The sequence below is a fragment of the Anomalospiza imberbis genome, assembly GCF_031753505.1.
Source record: "Anomalospiza imberbis isolate Cuckoo-Finch-1a 21T00152 chromosome W unlocalized genomic scaffold, ASM3175350v1 scaffold_31, whole genome shotgun sequence".
Classification (NCBI taxonomy): Eukaryota; Metazoa; Chordata; class Aves; order Passeriformes; family Viduidae; genus Anomalospiza; species Anomalospiza imberbis.
The window spans coordinates 3,690,462-3,707,883 of record NW_027099315.1 but is presented as its reverse complement, the minus strand read 5'-3'; the positions used below and the strand labels follow the sequence as shown (position 1 = coordinate 3,707,883).

The 17,422-nt window shown below is 39.5% G+C and overlaps 1 protein-coding gene across 3 annotated transcripts in view; it reads left to right on the top strand.

The window, feature by feature from the left end:
* LOC137465599 (protein ARK2N-like) overlaps positions 1-17,422 on the top strand; it is an 83,525-nt gene that overhangs the window by 20,630 nt on the left and 45,473 nt on the right. For 2 of the 3 annotated variants that reach the window (XM_068177669.1, XM_068177667.1), the window contains exon 2: positions 880-1,690. In XM_068177669.1, coding sequence (XP_068033770.1) covers positions 973-1,690 — 718 coding nt within the window. In that variant the 5' untranslated portion in view covers positions 880-972. Of the gene's footprint in view, positions 1-879; positions 1,691-6,196; positions 6,783-17,422 lie in introns of those variants that run through there. The other variant, XM_068177668.1, reaches the window with a different exon arrangement.

Sequence of the window (17,422 nt, the reverse complement as noted above, 5' to 3'; positions counted from 1 at the left end):
ATTCCCTTGCACCATACAGCATTTCATTCATTAGCCCAAAGGAAGCATGAACTCTCTTTTAATTTTCTTTATAAATGAAGTTTCAAAGTGGGTTAGGGTGGGCAGGACAACACTGAGCTTTTCACGGCATCTTTTAGCATCAGGGAAGTAGCCTCATATTGTGCTGCAGATGGAGGGGAGGAAACAGCATGCAATTACAAACATACAGGAAGCTTGGGATGGATGAGGAATCTGATGAAGGATTGTCAGGGTACTGAAAAATCTTTCTGAGCCATCCATGCTTTCTTGGGCTCTTCAAGTACTAATGCCCTTGTCTGCAGAAATGCATGTTTTGAAAGCAGTAAATTAAATATTCTACTGATTTTTCTCATCTACACTTTTTAAAGTGCTGTAAATTTATTGTTTCTATACTTCTAAACCCATAAATGATTTGTTCCATACCATTCATCTGTAAGCAAACGTATTGAATGAAATATCTTTATTATATCTTGAATTACAAGTGGAGAGGGACTTCAGCAAGGGGGAATGGCTTCAAACTGACAGAGGTCAGGTTTAGATTAGATATTGGGAAGAAAGTTTTGACTGAAGGTGGTGAGGCACTTGGAACAGGTTGCCCAAGGAAATTGTGGATGTCCCATCTCTGGAAGTATTCAAGGCCAGGATGGGATTTTGAGCAACTTGGTCTAGTGGAAGGTATCCCTGCCCATGGCAGGGGGTTTGGAATGAGATGACCTTGAAGGTCCCTTCCAACCCAAACCATTCTAGGATTCTATGAACCTACTGTCTGTAACTGAAAGCAATGTGTTGTTTAGGTAATACTGTGAAGAGCAGGACTGAGTTATTTGGGTATATTATTCTTCCTCTTCTGTTCTTGTTTAGGCTGCTGTATTGCTGAAGACCTTATCTAATTCACCCAGTCTTCCAGACCATGTGCTCCATGCTTTGACACCAGGAGGACCTTAGTGTTCTGAAATGAAGATGGAGACAGTGGGAAAAGCAGAACTTGTTGATTCAGTTCCACCAAAGACGTCTGAAAAGCAAGAAACTGCTCCTGATGAAGATGGACCTATAGAACTTGAGACACAAATTCAGAAAGACAACATGCACGCTGCAGCAGACTCAGCGGTGCTTTCTTCAATGCCTTGCTTACTGATGGAACTGAGGCGAGACTCTTCAGAGTCTCAGTTGGCATCTACAGAGAGCGATAGGCCAATGGGTGGTCGAGTTTATGAGAGTGACTCTTCTATTCACTGCATGCTTTCCCCTTCCTCCAGCGGGCATTTGGCTGACTCAGACACATTGTCTTCCACAGAAGAGAATGAGCCCTGTCGAGCTGAAGGTACTGTAGAGGGAGACCTTTCTGCAGTGTCTGGGGCTGCAGTTGGGAGGAAATCCAGGAGATCCAGGTCTGAAAGTGAAACTTCAACAATGGCTGCCAAGAAAAACCGACAGTCTAGTGATAAGCAGAATGGTCGAACTACCAAGGTAAAAGGTCATCAAAGTCAAAAGCACAAAGAAAGAATCCGTCTCTTGAGACAGAAGCGGGAGGCAGCTGCTCGCAAGAAGTACAACTTGCTGCAGGACAGCAGTACCAGCGATAGTGACCTGACATGTGACTCAAGCACGAGCTCATCAGATGATGATGAAGAGGTTTCAGGGAGCAGCAAGACAATCACTGCAGAGATACCAGGTAGAGGCTGTTTTTTAAACTGAACTGTAACACATCTGACATAATTTTTCAGCTGTCTGTTAAATTAGATAAGTCACACTTGAGAAAAACCAGAAGAACTGCAGCTCTGTGTAAATTTGAAGACTGCAGTGTATTAAGACATGGGCAAATTTTAAAATCTGTCCTGAGGTTTCAGATCACTTTTGCACACCAACAAAGCATAGAAATGGTAAATTGGAGGAAGGACTATCTTTGAATTCTGGAATTTTCAGATCTTTTCATTTATAAGCCTAGATAAGCTCTTGTCAGTGCTGTCAAATCCCATTAGATGGTGATAATCTAATAAATATATTCTGAAGATAAATAGCCAGCTTTGCTTTAATATCTTAAGACCACAGATTGGCAGCTGTGTTAGAAATAATACAGCATACCTCTTGCCTGTGTTACAGTAAGGCCCTGTTCATTACTGCACTGTGCTTTCAGCTCTATGTTTCTGTGCATGACAAACCTGCTTCGCCTTATTCTAAGTTCTTGCAGATTGCAGCTGGTCATGTATTTTAGGATATAAATATGAATTTGTTTACTCAGGTACCCAAGCTATATCCACACCTAAATTTTCAACATCTTAGACAAAGCTGTTACCATTTTCCTATGTCATAAGGATCTATAATTTCTATATTTTTAATTTTCTGACACATCTGTGTTAAGATTATAGGCAGCAAATTATAGGGACCTTCTCATCATTTTATTACCAAAAGAAACATTAATTCTTCAAGTTTTTTGTCTGCTGAGTCTTTGTTATTAGCTCAAGTGCTGTGGACAGGATTTTGTGTGAAAAATTATTTCAGCATATTATACCACAGAACCATCATCATATAGCAATCAAAAATAAAATCACATAAAAATAAACTTTTTGGCTTGCTAATTTTTACTAGATTACATGCCTTTATGCCTCTTGTGTTAGAAGTTGGGTGTTGGGGTTTTTTTTGAGATAAATATCAGCTTACATAGGGCAAGAAGATTTAAAGGAAAACTGCAGTAATTAGTCTTGAGTTTCTGAACTAATGTTTGCTAGATGAATTAAAATATTTGCATCAGATTTTACAAATAGCTGTTTTAACTGACTTGGTTATGGTGAATGATTCTGTCATCGTGAGAATTGGGATTTTTCCCACATATTGCTAGGAAGCAGGTTGCACAAACTAAATGTTTATTAATAGAAAGTCTGGGAAAGGCATAGTCTATAATTATTGTGTAGTAAACTTTTAATAGAGATCTAAAAATATTTGCCAATTTAATAGTTACTCAGACTTCTAGCTTTTATAATTTGATGCCTTTTTCTTTGCTATATTTATACTTTGCTGGGCAATTAAAGCCTCATTTAAAGCCTGTTGAAGAAGACTATGTCATTGAGTTTTGGGACAGGTTTCTCCCCACCTCACAAACCCTCTAGGGTGCTTTGCGTTACTAGGCTCTTCTGTATTTGAGTTCTTGCTATTAACCTTGCAATGTTTGCAGTGAAGAGGTCCCATTGCAGTACACAGAAGAACTTGATTATTTAGTGAAGGCCCAGTTTTGCCTGTGATGCAAGATATGAGAGTGCACAAACCATCCGGAGGAACAATGACACTTATTCGTAGCACATATAATTTGCTTTATGCTAACTTCCACTTATGACATTCAAATGTTTGAGCTGTCCTTTTGCTGCAATTAGGTACAATGTGTACCTGCCACATTGTGGTTTTCCTTTAAACAGAAATTACTTTGGTTTGTGGGAAATGTTTTCCAAGTACAAGTGAAAAACAATGTCTATAGACATAAGGACAAGGTTGGCCAAAAATGCATCCTATGCTACTTGTGGTTAATGAAATATTGTGGTCTTAACAGATGCTGTGAGTGTGAGTAGGACTTCCAGCTCTCCATTGCAGTGGTAGGTTCACATGCCATTTGCGATCCCTCTTATTGGAACTGGCAAAGTACTTAAATTCTTTTTCTTGACTAGAAAGCTGCTTTAGTGCACTTGGTATTACACTGTGAATAGCTTCAAATTTTAGGAAATGAACACATAGTTAGAAATTATTACAAGGTATCAAAAAACATTACTGGAAATTCAGTGCATGAATGTCCTCTGCACACAGTCAAAAGAGGTTTAACTTGATACTTGAACTTGAGTATCAGGACATAAGCATGAAAAAACTTTTGTAGTTACTTTTGAAAAAGTCTGTATGCATTGATGCAGAAGAGTTTTACAGGTAGTTGTGTTCCCCTCAGTTTTAGTGTATTTGGACATTTCAGCTGTAGTGCAGTGTAGTGTAGTGTAGACATAAAAATATAGAGCTGTAAGTTTACAGATAGCAAAGAGACCAGTTAGATAAATGCTAATATTTTTAATATAAAATGCATTTTTATTAGGCTTGATTTTTTTAACCCTGAAAGACACAAATAAAGAAAAGATTGAATAAGGCTTGTTATAAGAACTGCAAGGGAAGCATTTGAAACACTGATTTACTGCTACTGTAAATTGTATATGTACTATGAATTATGCCTTTTAAAAATAGTATTGCAGGGTACTATATATTTCAATACCTAGTTTCTTCAGTTTGCAAAACAATTTTATCAACTTTGACCATGCTAGTTCATTCTTAACTTTAAAAACCTGGCTAGGTTGTCTCACATACCATCATCAATAGTTTTTATTTAAATTGCAATTAAAACTTACTCAATGTTACTTAGAGGTGTCTGTTCATAAGCCTGTGGAAATCAGAAAGACTGTCATTTAGTTACTTGATTTTAGGATAAGATCCCTGACTAAAGATGAACAGTATCATATTGGATGTTCAATACTAGGAGTATATGAATGGAAGGAATTTTTTTTTCAGGGAGGAAAAAGACATTGAATATAAAAAAGGAACCACATTTTAGGAAAAAGGTACCATTCTACATAATTATTTTAGTTAAAATGCAGTCAGAGGAATGTTAATTAGTTACTATAAAGTATATATTTATTTTTGAGTAGAAGACATGAATGCTAAATTTCCAGCCTGTCTGATAGGTAAACAGATGGGGGTTTAATAGAATATTTTTGGCCCCTGATGGTAGTGTTGCTGCTGCTTGGAAAAAAGATGATAGTCCTGGGCTTTGTTTAGCTGTTACTGAAGGTCTTATATATACCCCATTTATATAGCTCCAAAAAAAGAATGTGTTGTTTAAGCAATACTGTAATTTAATGTACACACTGAAATCCCAAAAAAATTTTAGTGCCTTATATTTTTATTAGTAAATATTTGGTCAGGTTGTGCAATGATTTCTCTCATTCTTAGGATATTTTCTATTATTCTTAAGCTAGAGGATCCCACAAGTTTCATATTTACATATTAAATGGTCAAGTTCTGTAGCTGCTTTGTGTATTTTAATATGATTCTTGTCTTGTTTCAGAATTACCTTAGGTAATGTTTGTGTGTTTGGATGGCATGCACATATGGTTTATTATTTCTCAAACAGGTACAAAGCCTCTGTTTTTTTTCGGTTTTATTGCTGCCTAGATGATTCCTGAGTGAACTCTAAACATAAAAATATAGATACTACTGCCTTTTGTTATTGATATGTAGAGTAAGGTAATGAGGATGGCCTTTTCTTCTTGCTGCTAAAGTTCTTTCTGATAATCCCAAAGCCAGTCATTTTAACCATCATTTTGATGGATAGAAGGAAGGAGAACAATTTCCTTCCAACTATGCCCTGTTTTCTGCCTTGCCTAGGATTAATGCTAGGAATGCTGCACAGCTGGTGGCTCGTGTGAGAAAGGGCACATTTCTAGTTGTTGTGAGGTTGATCACTCCTACATGTCATGTGTATTAACCCTGTGATGGAGCTGTGTCCATCAGACCTAACAGAGGTTGTTTTTACCTCATATTTTAGCATAGCATTCACATATCTTTTCATGCTTGTGTGTTTTTGTTTTTTTCGTCATTGGTGTTTGTGTTTTCCAAAATTAGACCAAGAGCTTTGGGCTTAGCTACTTTGGATGCTGCAGTCACTATATCAGCCTTTATCTCTCTCTCATGTAGAATTTTGTCTGTGTTTAACAGTCTGTTATAAAAAGGTTCAAGTATGTAAGTACAATATGCATAATTATTCAGATTTACAGTTAATAGTATTTTGGATCGCAGCTTAACAGAACTAAACATGTTATTGTATGATGTTTTTTGACACCTTCAGTTGAATTAAAAATAGAAATTGCAAGGGAATTGGAATAATTTAGTTTATTTATAAAATAAAACCTTTGACAGAATTGTCTGAGAATTCTAGAGTAAAAATAATTTTGAAGCCAAAATGTCTATTATAACCTCAGTGAGTGTAAAATTTTTTTTTACAGTAATACTGTTGGCTGATATTTGCTAATTCCTCCCCAGTTGACATATCTAAGGGACAGCATTAGAAAAGTTGTTTTCTTGAGTTAGCATGCCTTAATAAGCAATAATATGTTCTTACTTAATGATATCTTATCAAATGGCCTCAATGTCTTTAAAGCTGGCTTCAGTCGTGCTGGGGGATCTGGAGAAACGACCAGGGAAATTCCAGGATTGCTTGACAGGGGCACCGTGTGGGATAGGAACTGCATAGGCAATGTCCTGGAAGAGGCCATGAACTGCTTTGCCGAGATGCAGAGGCAGACAGAGGAGAAATTTCGCATGTGGATAGAAAAGCTAACTCATCTTGACAAGGACAAAGAAAGCAAACAACAACCGGAGCCCAGAGAACCTAAAATTCAACTAGTTGGCCAAAGAACCCCCCCTACCACACAGTCAGGGGCTTTCATACAGATGCCTGATAGCCAAGTACTTCCACAAAAGTTGTTTAATTTTTACATGGGCTATCAAAATGTCAATGCTACATTCGAGTTTCCAGCGACTTTTAATAATAGTTTTCTATCTATCTTTTCAGAGAATGGGAATATTGCAGAGCCTGATCTGAATCAATCATAAACTGGAAAAAAAAATCTCGTCTTTGCAATTTTGATGTTTCTTTGGATTATGCTAAAAACAAGGATTCCTCTTCTCTCCATATGTTTGTTTTGTTTTCTCTTTTGGGTTTTAATACCATTACTTTTTGGGTTTTTTTTTTTTGTTTTTCATTTTATAGAGAATATATATATTGTTAAAAAAATCCTCAGTATATTCACATGCATGTGTCAGCACACACATATAAACACCTTTAAAGATATGTAGGAGAAACCACCCTAAGCTTTCATCATGAAACTTGAGAAAATATAACTTAAAATCCTTGTTTAGATACCCCAAAATCAGTAGAGCTATGTTTACTACAGTAGGAGCATTCATCCAGATGGTCCATTTGCATGTTAAAACATTTATATAAGTACCAGACTAGATACAAACTCATAACATTTTCTTAACTATGTTTACTTCCGAGTTTTTCAGCTTGAACATGTCATACATTAGTGTTCTTTTTCATTTTAGGCAGAAATAATAAATAAGCTTACTTTTAAGATTTAGCTATATGTAACAAATGTGCACAACTGATTTTTTTTGTCTCCCATTTAGTGGTTAATTTTCTGTCCAAAGTTTTTATTAATGTCTCTGCTATGTTGCACATGGCATGTTTATGGAGGCAGCTGTCTTATATTGTGTACACAAATAGGCACATGTACACATATATATATGTGTTTGGTTTGGGTGGAAGTAATCTCTCGTTTTAGGTGTTTAGTTTGCTGCTCCCTGAATCTCCTCCTGAGTCAATGGGAAGAGAGAAGCACCTACAGAGGATACCTTCTAGCAGTCTTTCTCTTGCATTAGTTGTCTAAACCTTCCTTATCAACAGTTTAGAATAGATAACTTCTGGCTGAAATGAGGTGAGATAAATCACACCCAACTGCATGTGCATGCATGACCTGTGCACACAAAATACTTCTGCTTTCTTTCTGTTTATGCAATCAAACTGTATCCTTCATGCTAGAAAAAAAATAGCCTTGTCAGTCCTAAGATAACCAGCTGTCAGTGGATGGATTGAGCCTTGGCACAGGATGTTAGAGGAAGGCCTGACAGTCAGGTAAATAAACTGCAGTGGTCTGGAGATTGCTGGTCTGGGTCAGACAGCAAGAGCTTCGGAACCATGTTTGAATGCCACTGAAATAATTATTTATTTCTGATGGAGAATGCCAGAACATTAGTTTCATTTAATTAATGCAAAAACTTGCTATTGTATGGATCTTTTTATACTAATAGTTATCCTGAATAGACAGGCTTGAAACTGTGATGTTTAAAGTTGGATTAATTTAAACTATATATTAGAATTCTTTATTTAATTCTTACTATTATCACTATACACTGGGATTTTATTGGTTACTTTTCCATTGAGACCTATCTTCATGTCAAATAATTTCTCTGTAACTGCCAAAAATGTATATTTTTCATCAGTTAAACTTGCTAAAAGTTTCTAATGTAAATTAAATCAGAATTTTAGTAATGGAAATTGAAAATCTTTATAGACATAGTTTAAGTAAAGAGAATGCTATATGTCTCCATAAACGCTGCTATTTTGCTTTTTGAAAGAGACACTTTTCCCCTAATTATTTTAGTGTTATTCCCTTTCTTTCTATTGGAAATATCCACTGTATATTCTGTAGGTCTGATTTTTTTTTTTTAATCTCCCTGAAGTCAGTGGGAGTTTTTTCATCATTTTATATTGGGGTTTGGATCAAACATGTAACAAAAACTCAATAAATTATTTTTTATCAGTATATTGACACTGGCATTTTTACATTATTCTTGGCCTGGACTTACTTTTATTTTAAGTATGTGATGCCTTCATTAAAAAAATGAGATTAGAGAGCTATATTATTTTCAGAGTAACTGTTTGAAAGACTATGCAGGAGATCATTTTTAAGTACTGGAATGATTTCTTGCCAGATTACCTTCATGTATAATTTTGATATAGATTTTGATATGAGCTTGTGTCTTGGTTTGAAAAGACAGATGTCTTCTAAGGAAGGCAGGAGCCTCCCCTGAAATGGAAAATATAAAGCCCCTCCCTCTGAATTGTTATAATTTTGAAATTAAGGGGCTCTCAGGCAAAGATATGGGAACAGGAATAACAGTTCTTTATTAGGGAAGAAAATTTAAAAAAATAAAATAAACAATGCAGTAATACAAAACAACACTGACAGAGTCAGAATATGACCTGACACCCTGTTGGTCAGGGTGTTGGTAGCAGTCCAATATAAATGGGGGCTGCAGTCCTCCTGGAGTGACAGATGTGGTTCTGTTGAAGCAGTGATCCTGTAGAAGGGTGTAGTCTTTCTCTGAAGATCCAGTGGTGGTGTAGATGGGCCTTGTCTTCCTCTGGGAATCCAGTGGAGAAGGCTGCCCTGGTGTCCCAAAATATCAGATTATATCCAGGAAGGAATGTTTGGCTCCTCCCCCTGGGCGGATCATGTCACAGTGGGATGATGTAATTTTTATCAGTCATGCAGTGAGACTCAATGGCCCATTACCAGAAGATATTTCCGGGAGGGAGGATTGGTTTGTGGAAGAGATAAAGAAAACTGCCCAATTAACAGAAGATAACTGCACCACCTCTAACAGATGGCAAAGAGAATACACACTTATTTTACAATCCAGGACAGCTTGTTACAAAAATCCCTTGTCTAAAATTGTGTGCATTTCAGGTAAAAGTTAAGTTATTCTATGTTTGATTGTAATTTAATAAACTTGTCCTCATCTCTTTAACATTTAATGTCCTTCAGGGTAGATTATTTGCTGATATATATGAAAACAATAAATCAAATGCTTCTGGTGTTCAAAGATTAAGTATATATCTATAAATACCTTTATGATGATGATAAGAGAAGCATATTTTAAAGCATGCCAACTTTACAAGTGTTCCCATGCATGTAGAACCAGCTTTTTTCAGTGACTGCTTTCAATGTGTAAGAGTCCCTGTCCTGGCTTAGGAATGGTATTCTCCAATTTAGTGTTCACATTGAAACCACTCTGAATCACTTGCTGCTTGCTCACAGAGAATTGGAGGCACAAAAGGTAAAGATCATGTGTTGAGATAAGAACTATTTCCTGGAAACAGCAACGAGATAAGAAAATGAACAGTAACAGCTACAATATTAATAACAAAAGTGTGCAAGAGAGGCGAGCGATTCACTGTGCAATTGCTCACCACTGTACCACCAACAGAGCCTGACAACATGCAACTGCTGCAGCATTACCCCAACCCAGAAGGGACCCCTTTCCCCATTCCAAAAAACTTGTGTGAAGGAGTATGGAATAACCTCCCGGTCCTAGCCATGCCCCATCCTGGCTACTGTAAAAATTAACCCTGTCCTGGACAGAACCCGGACATTATCCAGTGCTTATTCTACACCATCTATGTCATACCCAGATCCTACACCTTCCAACTATATGCACACATGTATATATATATACATATACAAGCACAGGTGACATTTCCATAGTCAACAACAGATGTTTGTTGAGTTTATTTAGTCCATGACTGTGGGTTCTGTCCATCTTAGATGTCTTTGTGGGCAGCAAGGCTTGTGAGTTGTTGGCTGGTTGCTGTATCACGAGTTCATGACTGGTGTATCTGGAGCAGTCCCTCTTCATTGTCTATGGTAGTTATGGCATACAGTGGCAGTGTCATTCCTTAACCAATATTATACAATTCAACATTGCTGACTGTTCTCACCCAAAAATCAAATCCCCTTGAGATATACATTGTATTTCCCTGTCCCTCTGCATTACCCACCCAGGCCCTCGAGCAAAAACAATCCCACAGATGGGTTTGCCTTTGCTTGAGGCAGGACTAATCCAAACTGTCTTCCTTAACACATTCCTCATATATATGGGCATGGCCAGCTCAATTGGCAGCGCCTCTAGTGTTAACTGACCAGGTGGCCTTTACTATATGTAGATCCCAATGTTTGAAGGTTCCCTCACCCATTGCTTTCAGTGTGGTTTTTAACAGTCCATTGTACTGTTCAATTTTCCCAGAAGCTGGTACATGATAGGGAGTATGATACACCCACTCAATCCTGTGCTCTCTGGCCCAGGTGTTTATGAAGCTATTTTTGAAATGAGTCCCATCATCTGACTCAGTTTTTCTGGGGTGCTATGTCACTGCAGGACTTGCATTTCAAGGCCCAAGATGGTGTTTTGGGCAGTTGTGTGAGTCACAGGATGTGTGTCCAGCCATCCGGTGATTGTTTCCAACAATGTAAGCACATAGTGCTTGCCTTGGCAGGTTTGCAGGAATGTGATGTAATGAATCTGACAGGCCTCCCCATATTTATATTTTGACTACTGTCCCCCCCATACCACAGAGGCTATACCTGCTTGGCCTGCTTGATTGCAGTGCATGTTTCACAGTTATGAATAACTTGAGAGATGGTGTCCATGGTTAAGTCCACCCCTTGGTCACAAGCCCATCTGTATATTACATCTCTTCCCTGATGACCTGAGGCATCACGGGCCCACTGAGCCAGAAATAATTCAGCCTTACAGTGCCAGTCCAGATCTACCTGAGACACTTTATTCTTGGCAGCTGGATCTACTTGTCTGTTGTTGCGATGCTCCTCATTAGCCCAAACCTTAGGTATGTGTGCATCTACATGATGGACTTTGACAGCCAACTTCTCTACCCAGGCAGTGATCTCTTGCCACAATTCAGCAGCCCAGATGGGTTTTCTCCTGCACTGCCTATTGGTCTTTTCCCATTGGTCCACCCACCCCTGCAGAGCATTTGATACCATCAACAAGTCAGTGCAGAGATGTAGTGTTGGCCATTTCACTCATTCAGCTGGAGCCAGCTGGATGTCTTTCAGCTCTGCAACCTGACTTGATCTGCCTTTGGGACAGTTTGTGATGATCTCCAAGATCCCAAGGCAGTTAGGATTTCCTATCTGAGATTACTGTGTGATCAATGATCCACTTAATCCATGAAGCACCAGTGGCATGATGTGTGGAAGGGACTTTCCCTTTGAACATCCAGCCCAGCACTGGCAGTCAGGGTGCCAGGGGGAGCTGTGCTTTGGTGCCAATCACTTCTGAAGCAGCTTGAATCCGTTCATCAACTGCCAGTATCTCTTTTTCAGCAGGGGTTTAACGGGCCTTGGATTCATTGTATCCCTGACTACAGAATCTGAGGCCATGTTTGAGTCTTCCTGCGTACTTCTTTTCAGAGACTCCAGGAAGGACCATTCTCCCCATCTGTGGAGTAGAGCACGTGCCTCGCATCCTGTCCTGACTGGCCCAAGGGATACTGCATGAACAATTTCCTGTTTAATTTGTTCAAAAGCTTGTTGCTGTTCAGGATCCCACTTGAAATCATTCTTATTCTGGGTTACATGATAGACAGGTCTGTTCTTACTGAAGTTCCAGCATGCCCAGCACAGCGGGACTCAGTGATGGCGTGACTTTGTTCAGGCCACAATAGTCCACTGTCAGCCTCCACTCTCCATTGTACTTATGCACTGGCCATATAGAACTACTGAAGGGTGAATGAGTCTTGCTGACCAATCTCTGGCTCTCCAGTTCACAAATCATCTCATGGATGAGAGTCCAAGTTAGTGTGGTGTTGTCAATGGTGCAGTGTTGTGGTAGTGATTGGTACCTGTTGTTCTTGGAGCCTCAGCAGTCCCACAGCAGAAGGGTCCTCTGAGAGACCAGGCAAGGTATTAAGCTCTCTAATTTCCACTGCCTCCACAGCAATCCCAAAAGCCCCACAATACCCTTTTGGGTCTTTGAAATACAGTCGCCTGAGGTAATCTATGCCAAGGATGCACGGAGCCTCTGGGCCAGTCACAATGGGGTGGTTTTGCCATTTGTTCCCTGTCAGGCTTACTTCGGCTTCCAGTACAGTCAGCTGTTGGAATCCCCCTGTCACCCCAGAAACAGAGATGAATTCTGTCCCTACATATCTCAATGATATCAGGGTACATTGTGCACCAGTGTCAATTGAAGCCTTATACTCCTGTTGGTCTGGTGTGCCAGGCCATCAGATCCACACAATCCAATAGATCTGACTGTCCCCTTTGTCCACCTGGCCAGAGGCAGGGCCCCTCTTGTTCTGATCTGATACATGGGGTTGTGGGTTGGAGACAAGACACCCAACACAACACCAGGGGGTCATCAGCAAACAGCCATTAGTTTAATATGGCTGCCCCTTTTATAGGGCTTTGGATTTCCCGGGCTCAGATAGTTGATTGGATGAGACCTCTCTCCACCCAGCTCTCTCTGGCCAGTTGTGTATGTGCATCTCAGCTAGAACAGGGTTGGCTGAGGTCTTTGATTGGGTTTGAATCCAACCTATCCCCACCTTATCTGAGGACTTGTTTACTTCTAGGTTGGTTGAGTTTAGGGGGCAGCTTCAGATCAGCTGCAATGCGACAACACTGGTCATAGTACTCGTTGCTCACTTCATGTAAATATGCACTGGAGGTCACTTCAAGAGGATCTGAAGTAATATCAGCCCTTTTTTCTGTCTGAGGACTTGCACACTAGAAACTGGTGTAGCATTTATCCCTGAAGAATTTCCTGTGGTGGTTGTTCTTCCTCTCATTTCACATCCCCGTGCTGCTAGGCCAGGGGCGGATTTCGATCCCACTTCCTCATGTCTTCTCCATGGTCATGCAGGTAAAACCACAGGTTACCTGGTGGTTTGTACCCTTTCTAGCAGGGAGCGCTTGCCCCCAATAGCAGAGACTCTGGTCTGTACTTGCAGGGCATGGGACATTTCCTTTCTAACTTACTTGAGTCTTTCAAGTCTGTCTGCAGTCTTGGACAGTTGTTACAGAGCTAAGGTGCAGGTCAGTAGGGAGGAAAAAAGATGAGATTACTGGAGTCAAGTAGTCAGCTAAAGCACTGGTTGTTCTCCTTCTTTCATTGACATCAATGCCAATGAGTTGGTGTACAATGATGACACACTGTACAAACTTCCATCACACCAACTGTGTACACTGGACCTCATCTGGATCTAGAGGGGACTGCTTGGTATTTGAATCCCTATAGATTACCTCCAGCACAGCTAATTCTCTCAGGTACTGGATACCTTGCTCCATGGCATTCCACCTGCTTGGGTGCACTATTACATCATCCTTGAGAGAATACCTTTCCCTCACACTTGACAGATGTCGCCTCCAGAGGCTGAGAGTTTCTGTTCTCTTCCCAATCCCCTCATCAATGCCCATGGATGCCAGTTGCTTGGCTTTACTACCATCTAGTTTCATGTTATGGGCCATGATATCACAGCGTGGGAGCAGCCAGGTCACCAGGGGCTCACCTGATTGGTGACTGAAATATTTTTGCATGTCTTGCGGCTCACTCAGGGATAAGGATTGGACAATTATCTCTGACTCTACCTCTTCCTCCTGTTGTGAGGGCCCTACTTTCTCTTCATCCCCCACTAAGCAAACTGATTTGATCTTGGATTTCTGCTGTATAGGAGTGACTGCTACTGGTACAGGTTGTTCCTCTGGTTCAGCTGCAGTTTGAGTTGCCACAGTGACTGTTGGTCTGCTTTTCTCCTCCTCCCTCTGAGGGTTCTGTCTAGTATTAAGCCATATCCAATAAATATTAGACATTGCCCAGCATGTTGCATAACTTCGTGCCTCTCTGGAATTTCCACATCATTTTCCTTTCACATATTTTTTCACTTTAAGAAGGTCCTGTAGTTGTTCGGGGGTGAATTTCCAGACTATCAGAGAAGTCCTCCAAATACTGGCCCATGTCCTCCCACATTCCATACCACCTATGACTATCCACCTTTGAGGCAGATCTTTGAATGACCTCCCTAGAAATCTCTTTTGTGACTCTAAATGGGGTGTGGACCTCACTGAGGAGACCTGGCAGACTTACCAACAATAACATGATTTCCTTAACATTCAAAGGAAATTGAAAATTCTCAGAACCTTTTCTACCAGGTCTGAAGGAGGTAAAGGGGGTGAAAGGCTGGGGAAAATCATCCTTCCCTGTTCCATCCACAGACTGGGTATGATTATTAATGTACTCCCAAAAGTAGTGCCTGAAGTAAGGGTAGGAGAGCAGCACTCCTCAAATACACATCCCAAATGACACTCATTGCCTTTGATGTTATCATGTCATAAAGTGATATCCCACAGTATAGCAACAAAGCAATCCTGATCCTTTCTCCCTGCTCTGAAAAAGACCACTGTGGATGGGCGCATTGCATATACAAGGAATATATACCGGATTAGGTTCCACAATCACGTGAACAGACCAAGCAACATTGTATCCAGTGGTTCATTGCCTCATACAACAGATGCTTAGATCAAATTTGTTTCCAACCCGCTCTAGGCAGACCTGTTGCTATCTCAACTCTTTGTTCCTCACATTGGGCACTAAATAAGGCTGTCATGGTTTAGGAATGGTATTCTCCAATTTAGTGCTCCCCCTTGCTCACTCCCCCTTTCCTCTCCTCTGCTGGTCTGGAGAAGAGAATTGGAGAAACAAAAGGTAAAGATTACAGGTTGAGATAACAATTTCCTGGAAACAACATAAGGAACAGTAACAGCAACAATATTAATAACAAAAGTGTTCAAGAGAGGTGAGTGATTCACATGCAAATGCTCACCACTGTACCACCGGCAGAGCCTGACAATACCCAGACCTTTGTCTGGTCTGGGAAGGTCCCTTCCCCGGGAAGGGACCCCTTCCCTCCTTCCCAGAAAATGACACTGAGGTGGTATAGAGTAACCTTCTGGTCCTAGCCATGCCCAGTCCCAGCTACTGCAAAAATTAACTCTTTCCTGGCTGGAACTAGGACAGCCACTTAACTCAGTATGTGTAAAAGCATGCCTTTAATCTTTTTAATAAAATAGTATATATGGAGCAATTAGGTATTTGTTATCAAATTGTGTAAGGAAATCAGTTTAACTTATTTATCTCTCAGACTGAAACACCTTTATATATGGATCTCATAAATGGATAATAGCTTTGTTCGGATTTGGAATGTAGCCAGAGAAATTTCTGCTAAGCTTCAATGTCTCGGGTAGTCTTAAAAAAATTGCAATAATTCTGTGTATTAATAGATAAAATTTGGATTTGGTTAATAAGAGTCAAAATTTAAAACTTTTTAATTTCATCAGTTTCAGTTAATTGTTTATTTCAGTGCAAGCAACTTTGAATGTGAATGAACAAGCAGAGGATAACAGCAGCTGAGCATAGATTTGAAAGTTGTGCTCTTTTCAGGATAAAATTATCCCAAGGTACCCAGAAGACTGAGGGAATAGTTCATATTAGATATAATTTAAACCTAATTTCCCCATAAAACCTATCTAATGTTAAGAACATTTGTGCAAGATCAATGGTTGTAAATGGTAAATATTAATTTCTTTGGTCACTCTTTTCACTTGCCTCAAAACTGGAGCCAGGTCTTCAGCTATCATAAATCAGCTCCTCTGAAATGAAAAGTGTGTGTTGATTTACACAGTTGAATATCTGGTCCATGAGCTTGTTTTCCATGTGAAGCAGTATGCTTCTCCCTCTGCAAACTGAGAGGGGAACCCCACCTTTCTGTTGTTGTTCAGGTGTAGTATAATCTACCTGATGAAGGATTTGGCAAGCTGTGCCATTAAACAGGAACATCTCTTTTCTTGCTTTGTATTGTGAATTTGAGAGATTCAGAGCCCTGAAGAAACCAACCTTCAGATACCAATAGTAGTGATGAGTGTGTATTTTCAATAAGTGTGCAACAGACTTTAGCATCACTTTGAGAAAAAAGATTCCCAATACATATTTTCAGATTATTGGGTTTTTTTTCTTCTGGGAATTCTTTTGCTATATTAAATGCAGCCATATGTTTTGTCATGATTTCCATTATAAGGTCTTATTTTTAAAGGACTTTGACTATGAATTTTTGGGAAGTTAAATTTGCTTCAGCTGAAATTTTCATATACATTTTAACCTCATCCATTCTGTATTTCATTAAATCAGTCTGACTTATTTTAAGATTATCAGAAGGAAACTCCTACTTTCCAACTCAGTTACATTTTGAATGTATATTTATGCTCACATCTCAAGAAATTACTTGAAAACCACCAAATGTAACAAGTAGAGGAGAAATCAGTAGTTTTTCACAGATGTGGAGAATCACAGATGATAAAGTTTCTCTAATTTCCCTAGGTTTTATACTTCATAATGGAGTAAAGAAACACTATTTTCTTTAAATAATTTTACTTATAGTTTCAAAGATTAAATACATTGAGTCAGATCACCTGGTGTAATTCTGGTGTATTCCTAGAGGTCAGAGAATCACAGAATAGTTTGGGTTGGAAGGGACCTTAAAGACCATCTATTTCCAACCCCTCTGCCATGGACAGGGACACTTTCCACTAGACCTGGTGGCTCCAAGCCCCATCCAACCTGATCTTGAACACTTCCTGGGATGGGGATTCACAACTTCTCTGGGCAACCTGTTCCTATATTGTAATTTTTAATACTTAATTACATGTTTTCTAATGTGGCAGCTGTTTCAGCATAGGAGTAATGGGACACCTGTACCACTCTGGAGTTAGGATTTTGCAGCAGGTGAAACACAGCTTCCTTTGCAAAAGAAAAAAGCCTTTATGTAAAGGCTTCATTTAAATGTCTATAAATGTCAAACTGACCGCTCAGTAAATGAAAAATTAAAGGATTTTATCCTAGAATTTGACTTTTTTTAGGAATCCTTGAAAGTCCAGGGGCTTTAATGTGCAGTGGTTTTGCAGGCTTG